This window comes from Mobula hypostoma, chromosome 3 (assembly GCF_963921235.1).
Source record: "Mobula hypostoma chromosome 3, sMobHyp1.1, whole genome shotgun sequence".
In the NCBI taxonomy this organism is placed as follows: Eukaryota; Metazoa; Chordata; class Chondrichthyes; order Myliobatiformes; family Myliobatidae; genus Mobula; species Mobula hypostoma.
Genome location: NC_086099.1, coordinates 176,353,590 through 176,375,003, shown reverse-complemented (window position 1 = coordinate 176,375,003; position 21,414 = coordinate 176,353,590). Strand labels below are relative to the sequence as shown.

The 21,414-nt window shown below is 42.6% G+C and overlaps 1 protein-coding gene across 2 annotated transcripts in view; it reads right to left on the bottom strand.

Annotated features, from left to right (window-relative positions):
* The window catches only part of itga8 (integrin, alpha 8), a 277,443-nt gene that overhangs the window by 104,687 nt on the left and 151,342 nt on the right, over positions 1 to 21,414 (bottom strand). For both annotated transcript variants that reach the window (XM_063044126.1, XM_063044127.1), the window contains one exon: positions 19,881 to 20,012. In XM_063044126.1, the coding sequence (XP_062900196.1) occupies positions 19,881 to 20,012 (132 nt within the window). The remainder of the gene's footprint in view (positions 1 to 19,880; positions 20,013 to 21,414) is intronic.

Sequence of the window (21,414 nt, the reverse complement as noted above, 5' to 3'; positions counted from 1 at the left end):
TTTTGAACAAGGGGACAACATTCGCCTCCCTCCAATCCTCCGGTACCACTCCCGTGGACAACAAGGACATAAAGATCCTAGCCAGAGGCTCAGCAATCTCTTCTCTCACCCCGTGGAGCAGCCTGGGGAATATTCCGTCAGGCCCCAGGGACTTATCTGTCCTAATGTATTTTAACAACTCCAACACCTCCTCTCCCTTAATATCAACATGCTCCAGAACATTAACCTCACTCATATTGTCCTCACCATCATCAAGTTCCCTCTCATTGGTGAATACCGAAGAGAAGTATTCATTGAGGACCTCGCTCACTTCCACAGCCTCCAGGCACATCTTCCCACCTTTATCTCTAATCAGTCCTACCTTCACTCCTGTCATCCATTTTTTCTTCACATAATTGAAGAATGCCTTGGGGTTTTCCTTTACCCTACTCACCAAGGCCTTCTCATGCCCCCTTCTTGCTCTTCTCAGCCCCTTCTTAAGCTCCTTTCTTGCTTCCCTATATTCCTTAATAGACCCATCTGATCCTTGCTTCCTAAACCTCATGTATGCTGCCTTCTTCCACCTGACTAGATTTTCCACCTCACTTGTCACCCATGGTTCCTTCACCCTACCTTTCTTTATCTTTCTCACCAGGACAAATTTATCCCTTACATCCCGCAAGAGATCTCGAAACATCGACCACATGTCCATAGTATATTTCCCTGCAAAAACATCATCCCAATTCACACCCGCAAGTTCTAGCCTTATAGTCTCATAATTTGCCTTTCCCCAATTAAAAATTTTCCTGTCCTCTTTGATTCTATCCTTTTCCATGATAATTTAAAGGCCAGGGAGCAGTGGTCACTGTCCCCCAGATGCTCACCCACTGAGAGATCTGTGACCTGACCCGGTTCATTACCTAGTACTACATCTAGTATGGCATTCCCCCTGGTCAGCCTGTCCACATACTGTGACAGGAATCCATCCTGGACACACTTAACAAACTCTGCCCCATCTAAACCCTTGGAACTAATCAGGTGCCAATCAATATTAGGGAGGTTAAAGTCACCCATGATAACAACCCTGTTATTTTTGCACTTTTCCAAAATCTACCTCCCAATCTGCTCCTCTGTATCTCTGCTGCTACCAGGGGGCCTATGGAATACCCCCAGTAGAGTAACTGCTCCCTTCCTGTTCCTGACTTCCACCCATATTGACTCAAAAGAGGATCCTGCTACATTACCCACCCTTTCTGTAGCTGTAATAGTATCCCTGACCAGTAATGCCACCCCTCCTCCCCTTTTTCCACCCTCTCTATCCCTTTTAAAGCACTGAAATCCAGGAATATTGAGAATCTATTCCTGCCCTGGTGCCAGCCAAGTCTCTGTAATGGCCACTACATCATAATTCCATGTACGTATCCAAGCTCTCAGTTCATCACCTTTGTTCCTGATGCTTCTTGCACTGAGGTACACACATTTCAGCCCTTCTACCTTACTGTCTTTACACCGTTTATTCTGCTTCTCTTTCCTCGAAGCCTCTCTGTATGTTAGATCTGGCTTTACTCCATGCACTTCTTTCACTGCTCTATCGCTCTGGGTCCCATCCCCCTCGCAAATTAGTTTAACCCTCCCGAACCATGCTAGCAAACCTACCTGCAAGGATATTGCTCCCCCTCACGTTCAGGTGCAACCCATCCAATCTGTACAGGTCCCACCTTCCCCAGAAGAGATCCCAATGATCTAAAAATCTAAAACCCTGCTCCCTGCACCAACTCCTCAGCCACGCATTCAACTGCCATCTCCTCCAATTCTTACCATCTCTGTCACGTAGCACTGGCAGCAATCCTGAGAACGTCACCTTTGAGGTCCTGTTCTTCAGCCTTCTGCCTAGTTCCCGAAACTCACACTTCAGGACCTCATCCCTCTTCCTGCCTATGTCGTTGGTCCCAACATGTATCACGACTTCTGGTTGCTTTCCCTCTTGTACCAGGATGTCGTGCACCCGGTCAGAGACATCCCGGACCCTGGCACCCGGGAGGCAACAAACCATGCGGGTGTCCTTCTCACGTCCACAAAATCTCCTGTCTGCTCCCCTGACTATAGAGCCCCCAATGACGACAGCTCTCCTCTTCTCCGTCCCACCCTTCTGCACCACAGGGTCAGACTCAGTGCCAGAGGCCCTGCCACCGTGGCTCACACCTGGTCGGTCGTCCCCGCCAACAGTATCCAGGACGGTAAACTTATTATTCAGGGGACTGGCTACAGGGGTGCTCTGCACTACCTGTCTGCTCACCTTCGCTTTCCCCCCTCTGACTGTCACCCAACGACCTGCTTCCGACAGCCTAGGTGTGACTACCTCCCTGTAGCTCTCATCTATCTGCCTCATTCTCCTTTATGAGTCGAAGGTCATCCAGTTGCTGCTCCAGATTCCTTACACGGTCTTCCAGATCGCCCAGCCGTATGCACTTCTGGCAGATGTGACTGTGTGGGAGAGGGGCGTTCCCCCAAGACTGTCACATCTCACGAGAGGCACATCACTGTCTCAGGAGACATTGTAAAAACTAACTGCGAGCTAGCTTGTCCTCCGCCTCTTTTATTTTATAAGGAAAATAAAAGCCAGTACCCGCAAATGAGAAGGCTCCAAAATTATAGCTCTTTCCTCTACAATACCAAATAAGGCAGTCAAAGGACTGGGCTTAAAATTAACTTTAAAAAGTACAGAAAAAGTTTGGAATACACCTTTCCAATATTTTTCAAGGCTCGAACATAACCAAAACATATGAATTAATGAAGCCTCTCCATTATTACATCTGTCACAATAAGGAGGTATATCTGCAAAAAACGAGAGAGCTTGTCTTTAGACATATGAGTCCTATGTACCACTTTAAATTGTAGGAGGGAATGACGAGCCCATAATGATGAAGAATTAACCATTTCGAAAATAGCCCTCCAGGTCTCATCAGATAATGAAGTCTGTAAATCCTTTTCCCAATCTTTTTTAATTTTGTCTAAAGGAGCCATTCTCAGTCCCAACAACAGACCATAAATATAAGATATTGAGCCATTATCAAAAGGTTTCAAATTAAAAATTACATCTATTATGTTCTTATCTGGGCTGGTAGGAAATATATTTAGCTTAGATCTTAAAAAATCTCTAATCTGTAGATATTGGAAAAAAGTGGGTATTTGGTAGGTTATATTTCACTGAGAGCTGCTCAACAGAAGAAAGATGCCCTCCAACAAACAGATCCTGAAATCATTTAATGCCTAATCTATCTCATTCTCTAAAAAAACAGATCGGTTGTCGATGATTTTTAAAAAATTAGAAAAAATAGGACTAGAAAGGGAAAATCTCAATAAACCGTAAGTTTTATAAACTGTAGCCAGATCCTCAAAGTGTGTTTAACCACCAAACTGTCAGTTAATTTATTTAAAGATAAAAGATCCAAGAAGAAAAATAATAGAAAATTTTGTAACAGAGTTGGCTTTCAAAAAGACCCATATTGGACAATCCTCATGATTCATATAATATAACCAGAACATAAGATTTTGTATGTTAATTGCCCAGTAATATAACCTAAAATTGGGTAGAGCAAGGCCTCCATTCTTCTTAATTTTTTGAAGGTGGGCTTTATTTAATGAGGGTTTTCTGTTCTTCCATATATAGGAAGAAAGAATCAAATCTAAAGAATTTAAAAAAGACTTAGGAATAAAAACAGGTACGGCTTGAAAAAGGTATATAAATTTAGGTAAAATATTCATTTTAATATAATTAATTTGACCAATCAATGATAAAGAGAGAGGCGACCAACTAGAAAGTGTCTTTTTCACATAATTCCTTAAGGTTAGAAAATATTCTTTGAATAGATCTTTATAATCTTAGTGATTGTTACACCCAAATATGTAAATTGTTTTCTTACAATTTTAAAAGGAAGGTTAAAATCGATTGGTATCAAATTATTTAAATGAAACAACTCACTCTTATGTAAATTCAATTTATATCCTGAAAACTGACTAAAATTAGTCAGTAAAAGAAACATAGAGGGTAAAGAAGTTGTAACATTAGATATAAAAAGCAATAGGTCATCAGCATAAAGCGAAACTTTATGAATAGTATCTTTCCTTAAGATACTGGTGATATCTTTAGACTCTCGAAAGGCAATTGCTAAAGGTTCTAATACCAAATCAAACAGCAAAGGGCTCAACGGACATCCTTGTCTGGTTCCACGTTGGAGTTTAATTGGTTTAGAATTCTGAAAGTTAGTAAGGAACCGAGTGGAGGGAGATAAGTAAAGTAATTTAATCCAAAGAATAAAACTGGGCCCAAAATTAAATTTGTAAGATTTTAAATACGTAATTCCATTCAACTCGGTCAAAAGCCTTCTCTGCATCCGGAGACATCACACATTCCGATATTTCCTTGGATGGAGAATGCATAACATTTAACAATCGCCGTATATTAAAATGGGAATATCAATTTTTAATAAATCTTGTCTGATCATCAGATATTATAGAAGGTATAATATTCTCGAGTCTGCGGGCCAAAATTTCAGATAGGATTTTAGCATCAACATTGAGTAAAGAGATTGGTCTATATGAAGAGCATTCAGTGGGACTCTTATTTTTTTTAAGAATAAGTGAAATGGAAGCTTCATAAAAACTGTGGCAACCTACCCACCTTGAAGGAATCAGTAAGCGTAGAACATAAATAAGGTATAAGCAATGAAGAAAAAGCCTTATAAAATTCTCCAGAGAATCCATCAGGTCCTGGAGATTTCTCAGAATGCAATGAACTTATAGCCTCAGTGACTTCCTCCTGAGAAATAGGTTGATCCAACTGCTTTCGATTATCAACCGAATGTCCAGGAATATTTAATTGGTCTAAAAATTGTTCATTGCAGTATTATCTTTAACAAAAATTAGAACTATACAGTTTAGAATAAAATTCTCTAAAAGTGTCATTTATTTCAAAATGGTCAGTTGTCATATCACCATTGGTTCTGCAAATTTCTTTAATTTGCCATTTAGCTATAAAGGTCTTCAATTGATTAGCCAATAGTTTACCAGTTTTTTCTCCACATATACAGAATTGGCTTCTATCTTTTAAAAGTTGACTTTCAATTGGATACATTATAAGAAGATCATATTTAGTTTTAATTTCAATACGTCTTTTGTATAGTTCAGGGTCTGATGCCAAAGCATATTTCTGGTCTAATTGTTTTAATTGATTAACTAAGTCAGTTCGCTCTTTATTAGCTTTTTTCTTAATATATGCAGTATAGGAGATAATTTGTCCTCCAATATATGCCTTAAGAGCGTCCCAAATGATAAGACTAGAAGTCTCTTCCAACGCATTTTCTTCAAAAAAAAGTAATTTGAATCTCCAGAAATTTTATAAAATCCTTATCAAATAACAAAGTTAAATTAAAACACCAGGATCTGTTCATATGAGTGAAACTAGGAAGATTTAAAGATAGAAATACAGGAGAATGGTCGGATACAGCTATTTATTTATATTCAATGGATCGAACTAATGGAATCATTTGACTATCAATAAAAAATAATCAATCCTGGTATAGGAATGATGGACATGAGAGAAGAATGAATACTCCTTTTCCGCTGGGTGAAAAAAACACCACACATCAAAAATATCACATTTCATTAGAACGGACTGAATAAATAAAGCTGATTTATTAGGTGTGGCTGACTTAAGAGAAGAACAATATAATACTGGGTCTAGACAACAATTAAAATCTCCTCCCATCACCAAAGAATAAAAACTCAAATCTGGCAGGAATGAAAAGAAATGCTCAAAAAATCCTGGGTCATCCACATTGGGGGCGTACACATTAGCAAATACAATTAATCTATTATTTAGTTTCCCTGACACTATGACAAATCACACATTAGGGTCAGAAACAACTTTATATTGAACAAAAGAAATTGTATTGTCCATAAAAATCGAGACCCCTCGAGATTTTGCTCTGAATGAAGAATGAAATTGTAGACCCCTCCACTGATTAAAAAAGCGTGCACTGTCACAACTACGTACACGCGTTTCTTGTAGAAAAATAATGGGGGCCCTTAACTTTTTAAATATAAGCAAGAATCTTATTCCGTTTCACAGGATGATTTCACCCTTTCACATTAAAACTAAGTAAATGAATATTTCGATCCATTTTAAATACTAATTAACAGAAGTGTTAAAAAATCTGACCATGAATTATTAAAACCAGAGAATGAACCATAAAATAAGTTACTCAAACAGAAAATTTTGATGGTAGCCCAACCCTGCTTCCAGAGAAAAAAAGAAAAAAAGAGGCCCCACCCCCTCCTCCTCCCAAAGCCAAAAAGCTGGCCAAAGGACAGTTGGCATGCTAAACCCTAAAGACAACCCTCCCAAAAAAAATCTCTTTGTACCTGTACCTTACTGTATTTCTGCATATGACAATAAAGTTGACTGGGATTGCAAAACTGGGGGATGTCAAATGTACAAGCTGTCCTGTACCCTTTTGCTAACTCAGTGAATGAATATAAGGTGACAGTGAACATGGAAGACCTGTGACTGTACAATGCAATGTTCCAACAGAAACAATTTAGATCAGTGTTCCGAGAGATTGGTCACTAGGGGTTTCGCGAGAGATCGTGATTGAAAATAAACATTGTTTTTTGAACTTCGTGTAATGCGTGATGCTAGCGCTTGCAGTGGTGGGCAGTGAATGAGCAGCCCCATTAGCAATCTCATTAGACGTCTCTCAGCCCACTACGGCAGTACATAGAAGGACTGTGTTTATTTGGTTGAGTCTATTATCAGTATGTGTGGGTGGGAGTATTTACTCACAGGGTGCGTGTGAAGCATCTGGTGCAGTAGTGTAGTAGTGCTTGCTGTATGCCGCATAATGCTCTTTGCTTGCTGCTCTCTGCTTACAGCTATTGCTGCTGGTTAGCCTTCTTAATAGAGGGTGAAAGAAGAGCCGAGTGTGTAAGCCTCCTCCTGCCAGTACAGAGCCTCTCCAACACCAAGACTCCTGCAGTGCCTCCTCGGGGCCACACACAGAAACTGGGTATCTTACGGTCCCAGGCTAAACTACAGGGGATCTCAGAGCAGCAGCAGGCCCCAGAGACGGGGCGTGCAGGCCCACCACTGTGTGGACACGCCCTGGCGCCCGTCAACCACTGTCCCAGCTATGGGCAAATAGCCCCACTGCCTTGTGGTAAGTCTGTTCAGACAAGGCTAAGGGAGCACACCCTGACAGAAAAGCATTGTGCTGACGGTGCGCAATAGACGGGCCTTAACAGACCAAGGTCCCGGCAGCCTCCTGCAGCCAAGATGTGGGACTGGTTGTCCTGGGGTCACCCTTGCCACCGGGATTTAACTCATCATGGTGAAAATAGTGCTACTGGGAATGGTGCACCCACTGTGGCACTTTAAAATCTTCCTTGCGCAGGTCTCCACTTCTGACCATGGTGAACAATACCTGGACCTTACATATGCTTGAAGTCTGACGGCAATGAGGTGTCTGGCAACGGGAGCAGGTACGAATGGACTGGGAGCTCCTAGTCAGAACCCTGCACGACAGCGGCACAGGTATTTGGTCGCTAGCAGCTGGGACTGAGTGGCAGCTGTTTTCAGCAGACCCCTGTGCAACTGAGCAGCCCTACTTGGGGACCGCATTGCTCACCCCAATTGGGGAAGGGCCTAGAAAAGGTGGCCAAAAAATTGCCCATTCAATCACTCACCTGAATAGGTTAACGTGCCTATCAGGTCTTTCCACTACTGCGGTCGAAATAAGAAACAATACAACCTAAAACTGGCAACATGGAATGTAAGGACTCCCCTGGACTCATATGGCATCTCTGACAGACCTCATCGGAGAACAGCCTTGATCACTGCTGAGCTGAGTCGTTACAACATCAACATTGCTGCCCTGAGTGAGACCAGGCTCCTGGAAGAAGGCTCTTTAACAGAGGAAGGAATGGGTTACACCTTCTTCTGGAAAGGTTTCCCCCCAGGTGGACAACATCTCCACGGAGTAGGATTGGCCATCAAGAACACCTTTCTACCAAGTTTTACAGAAACACCTGTTGCCATTACTGAAAGACTAATGACCCTCCCCCTGGCAAAGAAACATTATGCCATGCTTCTTAGTGCCTATGCAGAAACGTTGCTATCTGAAAATGAGGCCATGGAATGCTTTTTCCAGACATTGGATGAAGCTCTTTGCTGGATCCCTAAGAATGATAAGGTCCTTTTGCTTGGGGACTTGAACGCTAGGGTGGGACAGAACAACAAGATATGGAGTGGAGTGCAAGGGAGGCATGGTATTGGCAAGGTGAATGCAAATGGCATGAGGCTACTTACTCTTTGCTCTGAGCATAACCATACCATAACCAACACCATCTTCCAGCAGAAGGCAAAATATAAGACTTCGTACTAAACATTGGCATATGATTCACTTCATCACTGTGAGATGTAGTGACATCAAGGATGTTCTCATCACCCGTGCCATGAGAGGTGCAGAGTGCTGGACTGACAACCGTATGATTGTGGCCAAGCTCCATATGAAAGAGCGTACCCCCTTGCGGCTGCAAAAACCCAATAAAAAGCAGCTAAATTGCAACCACCTGAGAAACACAGAAGCAAGAAGTGAGTTTCGACGCATCCTAGCTGAGAAATTAAGGGAGCTGGAACCCTGTCTGAGCTCAGAAAATACCATGGAACAACAGTGGACCTATATCAGCTCTGCGTTCTATGAGGCAGCAGCCCAATCCATCGGCCATAAGAGCAGGAACTACCAAGACTGGTTTGATGATAACTCAGACACCATTCACAACTTGCATAAAGCATACCGGGCAACTTTAGACAACCTTTCATCCACCAGCATCAGGCAGCATTGGCAGGCAGCTCGGAGGAAAGTGCAAAAGGAAATACGGGCCATACAAAATGAGTGGTGGACTGAAAAGGCACATGAAATCTAGTCCTTTGTCGATAATAATGACATGCATAATTTTTACAATGCTGTCAAAACCATCTACGGCCCAATAAATCGATGTGTTACTCCCCTGAAAACAGCAGATGGTCTAACACTTCTGAAGAATCATAATACCATTCTGCTGAGGTGGGCTGAGCATTTTAACACCCTGCTTGATCAGGACTCTGACACTGACCCCACCATCCTTTACAAACTGCCTGAACTTCCTCCTATCCACGACCTCAGCCTACCAACAACCCTCCAGGAGGTTCTATCAGCTGTCCATTCCCTTAAGAACAACAAGTCCCCTGGCACTGACAATATCCCTGCTGAGATGCTGAAGAATGGAGGGTACATGTGTATGCGCACCCTCTACCAGTACATCACCAAGGCCTGGACTGATGAGAACATCCCACAGCAATGGAGAAATGCAAACATCATTGTCATTTATAAGAACAAGGGTGACAAGGTCATCTGCAGCAATAGTCGGGGTATATCACTCCTTTCTGTTGCTGGAAAGGTCCTGACTAAGGTGATTGTTCAGAGACTCATCTGTAACATCACCGATCAATGCTGCCTGAATCGCAGTGTGGATTTAGGAAGAACAGGAGCACGATCGACATGATCTTCACAGCCCAACAGCTTCAGAAAAAGTGCTGGGTGCAACATCAGGACCTGTTTATGGCTTTTGTCGACCTTTCCAAAGCATTCGACACTGTGCAAAGAGAGCTCTTACGGGATGTCCTCCTCAGATTTGGTTGTCCCAATAAATTTGTTAACATCCTCCGCCAGTTCCATGATGGGATGACTGCTCGGGTGACCATAGGAGGACAAGAGTCCGAGCCCTTCCTTGTACGCACAGGGGTGAGGCAGGGGTGTGTGCTAGCACCAGTACTCTTTAACATCTTCCTCCTGTGTGTCATCAAGCTTCTCCACAATGAGATTGAAGACAGCAGCGGTGTGGCAGTGGACGTCAGATTAGATGACAACCTCTTTGACATCAGGAGGCTCCACGCAACCACCAAAGTCCGTAGAGACCGAGTCCTGGAGCTGCAGTATGCAGACGACTGTGCTCTTGTGGCCCATACTCCGGAGGATTTTCAGACTGTCCTTGCTGTGGCGGTGAGAGCGTACAGCAGGATGGGGCTGACTGTCAATACCACCAATACAGAAGTCATTTGACAATGGAGTACCAGTGTCCCACCCACTCTACCTGCCTTCACTGCTGGTGATGAAAAGCTGTCAGTAGTGCCATCGTTCAAATATCTGGGGAGCATTCTCTCAGAGGATAGCGGCACTGACAACAACATCCAGAGCCACATTTATCAGGCATCAGCTGCCTTTGGGAGACTTTGGCATAGAGTCTTTCAGAACAGGAGCCTTCGTCCCTCCATAAAGGTCACCGTATACCAAGCAGTCCGTGTCACCACCCTCCTTTATAACTGTGAAGCTTGGGTGACCTACAGCCATCACATCAAGTCCTTGGAGCACTTTCACATAAGCTCCCTCCAGCACATCCTGGGAATTACCTGGCGTGAGCGGGTGCCTCACACTGAAATACTTGTAAAGACCAACTGCAGGAGCATTGAGGCCATGATCACCCAGCATCAGCTGCAGTGGCTGGGGCACGTGATACAGATGCCCCCATGTCGGCTACCCCACAGTGTGTTATACGGCCAGCTACATCATGGTCGACACTTAGCTGGAGGGCCAAAGAAGCGCTATAAGGATCAGATGAAGAATGCTTTAAGGAAGTGCAAGATCAGACCCGAGGACCTGGAGGATGTTGCTGCTGACCGTACCGCTTGGCGACAGCTGTGTAGGGATGGGGTTTATATTCTGGAGATGAAAAGAACAACCAGAAGACAGCAGAAGAGAGCCAGGAGAAATGCAGCCATGGTTGCCACCACTACCACATATACATGTCTCACCTGCAATACAGTTTGTGGGTCCAAGATAGGACCGTACAGTCATCAAAGGTCTCACCGTTATAGGAGTAGACGTCGTCATCGGATTTTGATGGACAACTGAAGAAGACTATTCTCAGTTTTTGATGTGAAATAAGGGATGCCATTGATAATTGGTGAGTACTGTATTGCATGGAGGGGAGGACGGTAGGCTGATGAGGAGTGGGAACTGAGTTTTCCCAGCATTGAATGGACTTGCCTAACTTGGGCTGTGACGTCAGCCTCTCCCTCCCAAAATTCCTCCCCCAACTTCCCCTTACACACTGCTGACTGACTTATGCGAGTGAACAAACTCTACCAGTGTAGTAGAAAATTGGACGGAAATTTTCATTCTAAAAAAGGAATTTTCAGCTGCTAGCCTGTCACTTTGCTGATATAGTAAACGTTGTAAAAAGTGGATTGTGTAGGTTAGGTGAATTGTATTGTGAAGGTTTTGTGGAGTTTTTTTAGTGGTTTTCTTGTTTAGTTATTTGTTATGCCATTCTTTTTATACGGCCTGTCTTTACAATGAAAGCTGCTTATCAATGGGTTTTACACAGAGTGGTGATCCAAGTTGTCCTATTCCATTGTGCCTAGTCTGTGGCAAACAACTTACAAATATGGCAACGGCTCCAGCTTTTGCTAATGTCACAGTCAGTAAAAAGCAGGTTATTTAGTAGCAGAGCTTATTACCCAGAAAAGGAAAAGTCACACAGTTGGTGAGCACCTAATGATGCCAGCATGTAAAATTATAGTGGGTAAACTGTTAGGACAAGATGTAGGATGACAAATTGATAAGGTTTCATTCTCAAACAGGATGATATCATGAGTCAACAGATTTCACCAATAAAAGTCATGTTGTAGCATTTGTAAGATTTGTAAATGATGGTTAAATTTAAAAAATACTTTTTCTGTTGCAAAGAGCTGCCTGAAACAAGCAAAGGCCAAGATATATTTAATGTTTGGTCTTCATATCTGGAAACAAAAGGCCTGTCTTGGAGGAACCGTGTTGGCATCTGTACTGATGGTACCCCATCAATGGTTGGTTTCATGAGAGGTTTTGTTTCTCTTGTTAAAAAAAGAAAATCCTGATGTTGTCACAACACACTGCTTCAACATTGTAAATAAATTTTCATGTTGTAAATAGAATTAAATAAAATCAAGTTACAACCATTAGCTAAATTAAACCTACCCAACCTACTTTTAGAAAAATTTAATCCCATTTTGGCTTAAGCCAGTTCTTTAACAGAAATTTATTATGTTTGCCTTTTGAGTTTTTAAAGTTTATGAACGGGAAAGAAAGAGATTAATTTCAAGAAAGGTAAGCTCAGAACACGGAACATAGAAATCTACAGCATATTACAGGCCCTTCGGCCCACAATGTTGTGAAACCATGTAACCTACTCCATGTGAGTTGCTTGAATTTCCAGCATCTGCAGAATTCCTGTTGTTAACCTACTCTAGAAACTGCCTAAAATTTCCCTCCCACATAACTCTCTATTTTTCTAAGCTCTGTGTACTTATCTAACAGTCTCTTAAAAGACCCTATTGTATCCACCTCTGCCACCATCACCAGCAGTGCATTCCAGGCACCCACCACACTTTGTGTGAAAAACTTACCCCTGACATCCCCTTTGTGCCAACTTCCAAGCACCTTAAAACTGTGCTCCCTCACATTAGCCATTCAGCCCTGGGAAAAATCCTCTGGCTATCCACATGATCAATGCCTCTCATAATCTTATACACCTGTATCAAGTGACCTCTTATCCTCTGTCACTCCAGGGGGAAAAGGCCAAGTTCACTCAACCTATTCTCATAAGGCACACTCTCACAGGTCCCTGCAGAACACCTCCAGTACTGACCTCCATGCAGAATACGAACCATCTACAACTACCCTTTGCCTTCTGTAGGCAAGTGAATTCCAGATCCACAAAACAAGGTCTTCTTGGTTCGCATGCCTCCTTACTTCCTGTATGAGCCTTGCATGGGGAACCTTATCAAATGCATTAGTGAAATCCTTATACACTATATCCACTGTTCTACCTTCAACTTGTTTTGTTCAATCCTCAAAGAATTCAACTAGGCTTGTAAGGCATAAACTGCCCTTGACAAAGCCATGCTGACTATCCTTAATCAGATTATGTCTCTCCAAATGATCACAAACCCTGCCTCTCAAGATCTTCTCCAACAACTTGCCCACCACTAAAGTAAGACTCACTGGTCTATCATTTTCTGGTTTATCTCTACTCACTTTCTTGAACAAGGGAACAACATTGTTCCCATCCTCTGGAACTTCTCCCATCCATATTGATGGTGCAAAGATCATCGCCAGAGGCTCAGCAATCTCTTCCCTCATTTCCCACAGGAGCCTAGGGTATATCTCATCCAGACCCGGTGACTTATCTAACTTAATGCATGTCAAAAGCTCCAGCATATCCTCTTTCTTAATATCTATACACTCAAGCATTTCACTCTGCTGTAAGTCATCCCCAGAATTGCTAAGGTCCTTTCCCCTGGGGAATACTGAAGCGAAGTGCTCATTAAGTACATTTGCTAGCTCCTCTGATACATTTCACACCTGATTGGTCCTATTCTCACATGGCTTATCCTCTTGCTCCACACATAATTGTAGAAAGCCTTGGGGTTTTCCTTAATTTTGCTCACCAAGGCCTTCTCACGCCTCCTTCTAGCTCTCCTAATTGAATTCTTAATCTCCTTCCTGGCAACCTTGTAATTTTCTAGAGCTCTAACAGTACCTAGTTTCTTGAACCTTTCATGTGCTTTTCTTTTCTTCTTAACTAGATTTTCGACATCTTTTGTACACTATGGTTCTTTCACCCTATTATCCTTTCCCTGCCTGAATGAAACATGCCTATGCAGAACACTATGCAAATGTTCTCTGAACATTTACCACATTTCTGCCCTGCATTTCTCTGAGAACATCTGTTCCCAATTTATGGTTCCAGGTTTCTGCCTGATAGCATCATATTTCCCCCTACCCCAATTAAGTGCTTTCCCAAATTGTCTGCTCCCATCTCTCTTCAGTGTTACGGTAAAGGAAATAGATTTGTGATTACTACCTCCAAAATACTCTCCCACTGAAAGATCTGATACTTGACCAGATTCATTTCCCAATACCAGATCAAGTACAACCTCTCCTCTAGTTGGCTTATCTACATATTGCATCAGGAAACTTTCCTGAACACACCTAACAAACTCCACCCCATCCTAACCCCTTGCTCTAAGGAGATGCCAGTCAATATTAGGAACGTTAAAATCACTCATCACAACAACCCTATTATTATTGCACCATTCCAGAATCTGCCTCCCTAGCTGCTCCTTGATGTCTTTTACTATTGGAGGTCTATGAAAATACAGTAGAGTTATTGCCCTTCTCCTGTTTATGACTTCCATCCACAATGACTCCGTAGACAATCCCTCTATGACTTCCTCATTTTCTGCAGCCAGGATCTTATCCCTGATAAGCAATGCCATGCACCCACCTCTTTTGCTTCCCTCCCTGTCCTTTTTGAAATATCTAAAGCCCAACACACTCAGCAGCCATTCCTGCCCTGAAACATCCAAGTTTCTGTAATGGCCACAACATCATAGTTCCACATATTGATCCACACTCTAAATTCATCCGCCTTGTTTATGATACTCCTTGCGTTAAAATAAACACATCTCAAACCATCTGGCTGAGAGCATCCTTGCACTATCATCTGCCTATCCTTCCTCACAAACTCCCTGCAAGCTGTCACTACTTGTGTGCCACCTCTTCCTCTTCACTTCAGTTCCCACCCCTCTACATAACCTAGTTTAAAACCTCCCCAATAGCATTAGCAAACCTCTCCGCCAGAATATTGGTTCCCCTCCAGTTCAGATGCAACCTGTCCCACTTGTACAGGTCACCCCTTCCCCAGAAAAGGTTCCAATGATCCAAGAACCTGAAACCCTGCCCTCTGCACCATCTCCTCAGTGCTATCTTCTCGTTCTGACCTTCCCTAGCTCGTGGCACCAGGAGTAATCCGGAGGTTACCAGGCACACTCAGCAGCCATTCCTGCCCTGAGTCATCCAAGTCTCTGTAATGGTCACAACATCATAGTTCCACATATTGATCTACACTCCTGTTCTTCAGCCACCTTCCCAGCTCCCTAAACTTACTGTGCAGGACTTCTAACCCTCTTCTGCCTATGTCATTGGTACCGACTTGTACCACGACCTCTGGCTGCTCACCCTCCCCTTCAAGAATATTCTGCAACTGCTCAGAGGTATCCTGGACCCCAGCACCTGGGAGGCAGCACACTATCCTGATGTCTCTTTTGCTGCCGCAGAACCTCCTACCTGTCCCCCTAACTATCGAGTCCACTATGACCATTACTCAGCCTGATTTCACCCTACCCTTCTGAGGCTCAGAGCCAAACACAGTGCTTTTGGTCTGGTTGCAGCTGCCTTGCCCAGTTAGGACATCCCCCTCAGCAGTATCCAAATGGGTATACCTGTTGCTGAGGGGAATGGACCCTGCTCGGGCTGCTTTCTCCCTTTACCTCTCTTGCTGTTTACCCATCTACCCCCTCAGTTCTGCACTCTGGGTGTAGCCACCTGCTCAAAAGTCGTATCTATCAATTGCACTGACTCCCACATTATCCTTAATGTGGTCTTTCATGAGCTGGAGTTGGCTGCACTTTCCGCAGGTGTAGTCATCAGGGAGACCATCAGGCTCCATGAATTCCTACATCCTGCAGGAGGAGCATTCCACTGCCATATCTGCCATCTTGCCTGCAATGTACAATGAGCAACCAAGACCAAATCAGCAATAACAAAAGCTTAACTACCTGTTTTTTTTATAAGAAAGTTTAGCTAAAAAAATCATTCTTTACTCAAAAGAGCATTAACAATTATTTTTGGATTATTATATCCACAACTTATTGATCATGCTAATGCACTGTGAGCTGTAGATAGAATAACTTTTATGCAGGGGTTCCCTGAGACCTGAAAATTATTTCCAGGGCTCCTCCAGGACAAAAAGGTTGAGAAAGGCTGATTTAGATAAGTTGTTCACAATTATTACTTAGATTCTCCCTTAATTGAATGCAAAATGTAGCTGATTATTGTTCTATTGCTAACAATACCAAGGGATTCACTGCAATTGCAAACTTCACATAAGGCGTATTTGTGGAAACATTTCCCAACTGCAGAACTGCAGTTAGCATTTACTTGGAAGCACAGTATAAGAATTAGTACATAGGTGGTATTCACAAGTCTCTGTGGAGCTACAAATCATGAATTCCAGGAAGTGAAAGTACAGGGGCCTCTGTCTCTTGGAAATTATCTACAGACAAAATCTATGAACACCCTATTTCACTGACAATGATACAGTGAGTTTACGTGTTCAAGCCTGAATTCCCATCAAGTTGGAATGTAGTCAAATACGATGGATTAGTACTAATGAACATTAATTAATCAACCAATTTTTAAAGACTTTGCGAAAGGTACATAACTCTACTGGCAAAATACTAACTAGATGATTACTGGATGAATACAATAAAATCCTAGCTGCATTTGCAACTGTTAAATGCAATTACCTACTTTTTTTTTAAAAAAGATTGCCAGTAGAAATATGACCACATTTTTCTCAATTCAAATACATTATTAATTGATATGTGCTTATAACTGTAAATATTAATTCTCCTTAAATAACTTATAGAAACATAGAAACACTACAACACAATACAGGCCCTTCAGCCAACAATGCTGTGCCGAACATGGACTTACATTAGAAATTACCCAGGGTTACTCATAGCCCTCTATTTTACTAAGCTCCATGTACCTGTCCAGGAGACTCTTAAATGACCCTATTGTATCCGCCTCCACCACCATCGCCGGCAGCCCATTCCACAGACTCACCACTCTGTGTAAAAAACTTACCACTGACATCTACTCTGTCCTTACTTCCAAGCACCTTAAAACTGTGCCTTCTCGTGATAGCCATTTCAGCCCTGGGAAAAAGCTTCTGACTATCCACACGATCAATGTCTTTCATCATCTTATACACCTCTTTTTCAGGTCACCTCTCATCCCCTGTCACTCCAAGGAGAAAAGGCCAAGTAAGGCATGCTCCCAAATCCAGGAAACATCCTTGCAAATCTCTTCTGCACCCTTTCTATAGTTTCCACATCCTTCCTGCAGTGAGGTGACCAGAGGGGAGCACAGTACTCCAAGTGGGGTCTGATCAGGGTCCTATATTGCTGTAACATTACCTCTTGGCTCTTAAACTCAATCTCATGGTTGATGAAGGCCAACACACCGTATGCCTTCTTAACGACAGAGTCAACCTGCACAGCTGCTTTGAGTGTCCTATGGACTCGGACCCCAAGATTCCTCTGATCCTCCACACTGTCAAGAGTCTTACCATTAATACTATATTCTGCCATCATATTTGACTTACCAAAATGAACCACCTCACACTTATCTGGGTTGAAATCCATCTGCCACTTCTCAGCCCAGTTTTGCATCCTATCGATGTCCCGCTGTAACCTCCGACAGCCCTCCACACTATCCACAACACCCCCAACATTTGTATCATCAGCAAATTTACTATCCTATCCTTCCACTTCCTCATCCAGGTCACTTATAAAAATCACGAAGAGTAAGGGTCCCAGAACAGATCCCTGAGGCACACCACTGGTCATCGACCTCCATGCAGAGTATGACCCGACTACTATTTGCCTTCTGTGGGCAAGCCAATTCTGCATCCACAAAGTAAGGTCCTCTTGGATCCTATGCCTTCTTACTTTCTCAATAAGCCTTGCATGGGATACCTCATCAAATGCCTTGCTGAAATCCATATACACTACATCTACGGCTCTACCTTCATCAAAGTGTTTAGTCACATCCTCAAAAAATTCAATCAGGCTCATAAGGCACGACATGCCTTTGACAAAGCCATGCTGAATATTCCTAACCATATTATGCCTCTCCAAATGTTCATAAATCCTGCCTCTCAGGATCTTTTCCACCGACTTATCATAGAAACATAGAAAATAGGTGCAGGAGTAGGCCATTCGGCCCTTCGAGCCTGCACCGCCATTTATTATGATCATGGCTGATCATCCAACTCAGAACCCAGCCTTCCCTCCACACCCCCTGACCCCTGTAGCCACAAGGGCCATATCTAACTCCCTCTTAAACATAGCCAATGAACTGGCCTCAACAGTTTGCCGTGGCAGAGAATTCCACAGATTCACCACTCTCTGTGTGAAGAAGTTTTTCCTAATCTCGGTCCTAAAAGGCTTCCCCTCTATCCTCAATTTAATGAAGCAAGACTCACTGGTTTGTAATTTCCTGGACTATCTCTACTCTCTTTCTTGAATAAGGGAACAACATCAGTAACCCTCCAATCCTCCAGAACCACCCCCGACACAATTGATGATGCAAAGATCATTGTCAGAAGCTCAGCAAACTCCTCCCTTGCCTCTCACAGTAGCCTGGGGTACATCCCGTCCAGTCCTGGAGACTTATCCAACTTGATGCTTTCCAAAAGATCCAGCAATCCTCTTTCTTAATGTCTATATGCTCAAGCTTTTCAATCCGCTGTAAGGCATCCCTACAATTGCCAAGATCCTTTTCCATAGTGAATACTGAAGTAAAGTATTCATTAAGTACCTCAGCTATCTCCTCCGGTTCCATACACACTTTTCCACTGTCTTCACATACTTGTAGAATGCCTTGGGGTTTTCTCTAATCCTACTCGCCAAGGCCTTCTCATGGCCCCTTCTGGCTCTCCTAATTTCATTCTTAAGCTCCTTCCTGCTGGCTTTATAATCTTCTAGATCTCTAGCGTTACCTAGTTATTTTAAACCTTTCATAAGTTTTTCTTTTCTTCTTGACTAGATTTACAACAGCCTTTGTACACCACAGTTCCTGTACCCAACCATCCTTCCCCTGTCTCATTGGAATGTACCTTTGCAGAACCCCACACAAATATCCCCTGAACATTTGCCACATTTCTGCCATACATTTCCCTGAGAACATCTGTTCCCAATTTATGCTTCCAAGTTCCTGCCTGATAGCTTCATATTTCCCTGTCCTCCAATTAAATGCTCTCCTAACTCATCTGTTCCTATTCCTCTCCAATGCTATGGTAAAGGAGATAGAATTGTGATCACTATCTCCAAAATGATCTCTCACTGACACCTGACACCTGACCAGGTTAATTTCCCAATACCAAATCAAGTACAGCCTCTCCTCTTGTAGTCTTATCTACATGTTGTGTCAGGAAACCTTCCTCAACACACCTAACAAAATCCACCCCATCTAAACCCTTTGCTCTAGGGAGATGCCAATCAATATTTGGGAAACTAAAATCTCCCACCACGACAACCCTGTTATTATTACACCTTTCCAGAATCTGTCTCCCTACCTGTTCCTTGATATCCCTGTTACTATTGGGTGGTCTATAAAAAACACTCAGTAGAGTTATTGACCCCTTTCTGTTTGTAACTTCCACCCACTGAGACTCCGTAAACAATCCCTCCACGACTTCCTCCTTTTCTGCAGCCAGGACAATATCTCTGATCAGCAGTGCCACGCCCCCACCTCTTTTGCCTTCCTCCCTGCCCTTTCTGAAACATCTAAAGCCTGGCACTCGAAGTAACCATTCCTGCCCCTGAGGCATCGAAGTCTCTGTAATGGTCACAACATCATAGCCCCAAGTACTGATCCACGCACTAAGCTCATCTGCTTATGCATTGCTGTTAACATTTAGTTTTCATTTTCATTCTCCTCCCCAGGATAAAACACCTTTTTATAATAAGGTCTTCACAATTCCTCGCCAATGATATTTTCAAATTTGCCTCTATATTTTAAAACCTATCTCAATTATAAAAACAGACAAAAAAAGATTAACACACAGCTTTACACGTGGCCAACAATATATCTTAAAATAGATTAAACTAAACAATAAATGTTTGCTCTCACCTGTTTCTGAAGGAATGTTTCACTGTAGTAGTTAATTATTGGTTTAAGATCATTTGAACGACGAGATTCATCCAAACTGTAATTTAAACTCACAGTAATTGGTGTTAATTTATCCCGAAAGTCTTTTTCATCCTGAAAGAAATCAATAGAAACACTTAAATTAACACAGATATCACCAAGTTGGTGACAAATACAGTTTTCTTGTTTCTAAACATCAATATGTAATATTGGCATTAAAATATATTTAGAACCATAAGACATAGGAGTAGAATTAAGCATTCCACCCATCGGATTTGCTCCATTAGTCAATCACGAATGCTTTATTTTTCCTCATTCTCCTGCCTTCTCCTTGTAACCTTTGATGCCCTTACAAATCAAGAGCCTCTACTTTAAATATACCCAAAGATTTAGCCTCCACATCCATCTGTGGCAATGAATTCCAGATTCCCCACCCTCTAATTGAAACCCCATCCTTAATATTGGACTCCAACATCTTACCAGCCACTGAAGTCAGGCTAACTGGCCCATAATTTCCTGTCTTTAGTCTTTCTCCTTTCTTAAAGGGAGGAGTGACATTTGCAATTTTCCAGTTCTCTGGAACCATTGCAGAATCTAGTATTTCTTCAAAGACTACCTTCCCACCTTATTTCAACTGCACATTGAAATACATAGAGAACTGACTATTAATCGGTACTATATCATAGAAACTTTTAAAATATTCAGTAATTCTTTTTGAGTAGTTGCATGTTGTGCAACTCTGTTGTGACCCGCACATGGGCTTTCATGCAGTGCCAACTAAGGAAGCAGCAAAAAAGAATGCAATGCCATGGTTAATTAAGCATTATTGTGTATGACTAACACCATTGAGCCTGCTGCTCCAGAGGAAGAATAGCCTCCAAGGGTTTGCCACATCCCTTTACCACTGGTTCCAATGGATGATACGGGCAATTCATAATGAAGCCTTGGCTGGGACTGATATCTGAAAAAATCATCACTTTACATTCTGGCAAAGGAACTTCCTCCATAACTCCGTCATGAAATAAATGACAGAAAGGCTCATAGTTTGTTTGCCTTAAAAAAGGAAATAGTTAAGAACTGACTGAATTAATTTTTTCACAATCCTAGACAAATTCTTCAAACAGAATATTCCATGTGCTGAAATAATGGAAAATAATGCAAGAGAGGATTTTTTTTTATTAAAAGTTGAATCATTGATCATGGTCTTTCAAACATTATATAGCGTTGGCAGGACAGCATTCCCACTCCAGTTTCACTCCCAGCCCCCCACATAATGATACCATTACAGACAACCCAAACATCACTCTTATAATAAATATAAGGCCATTGTCAAACACCTCTACTATCCTTCCCACAATCTCTTTGACCTCCTACCATCAGGCAGAAGGTATCGCAGCTGAAGAACCAGAACAGTCAGGCTGGTTAACAGCTTCTTCCTCCAGACTGTTAGCCTTCTAACACCCTGCTGCCACCCAGAACACAGGTACACCATGTAAGAATGCCCTGTCACCCCCAC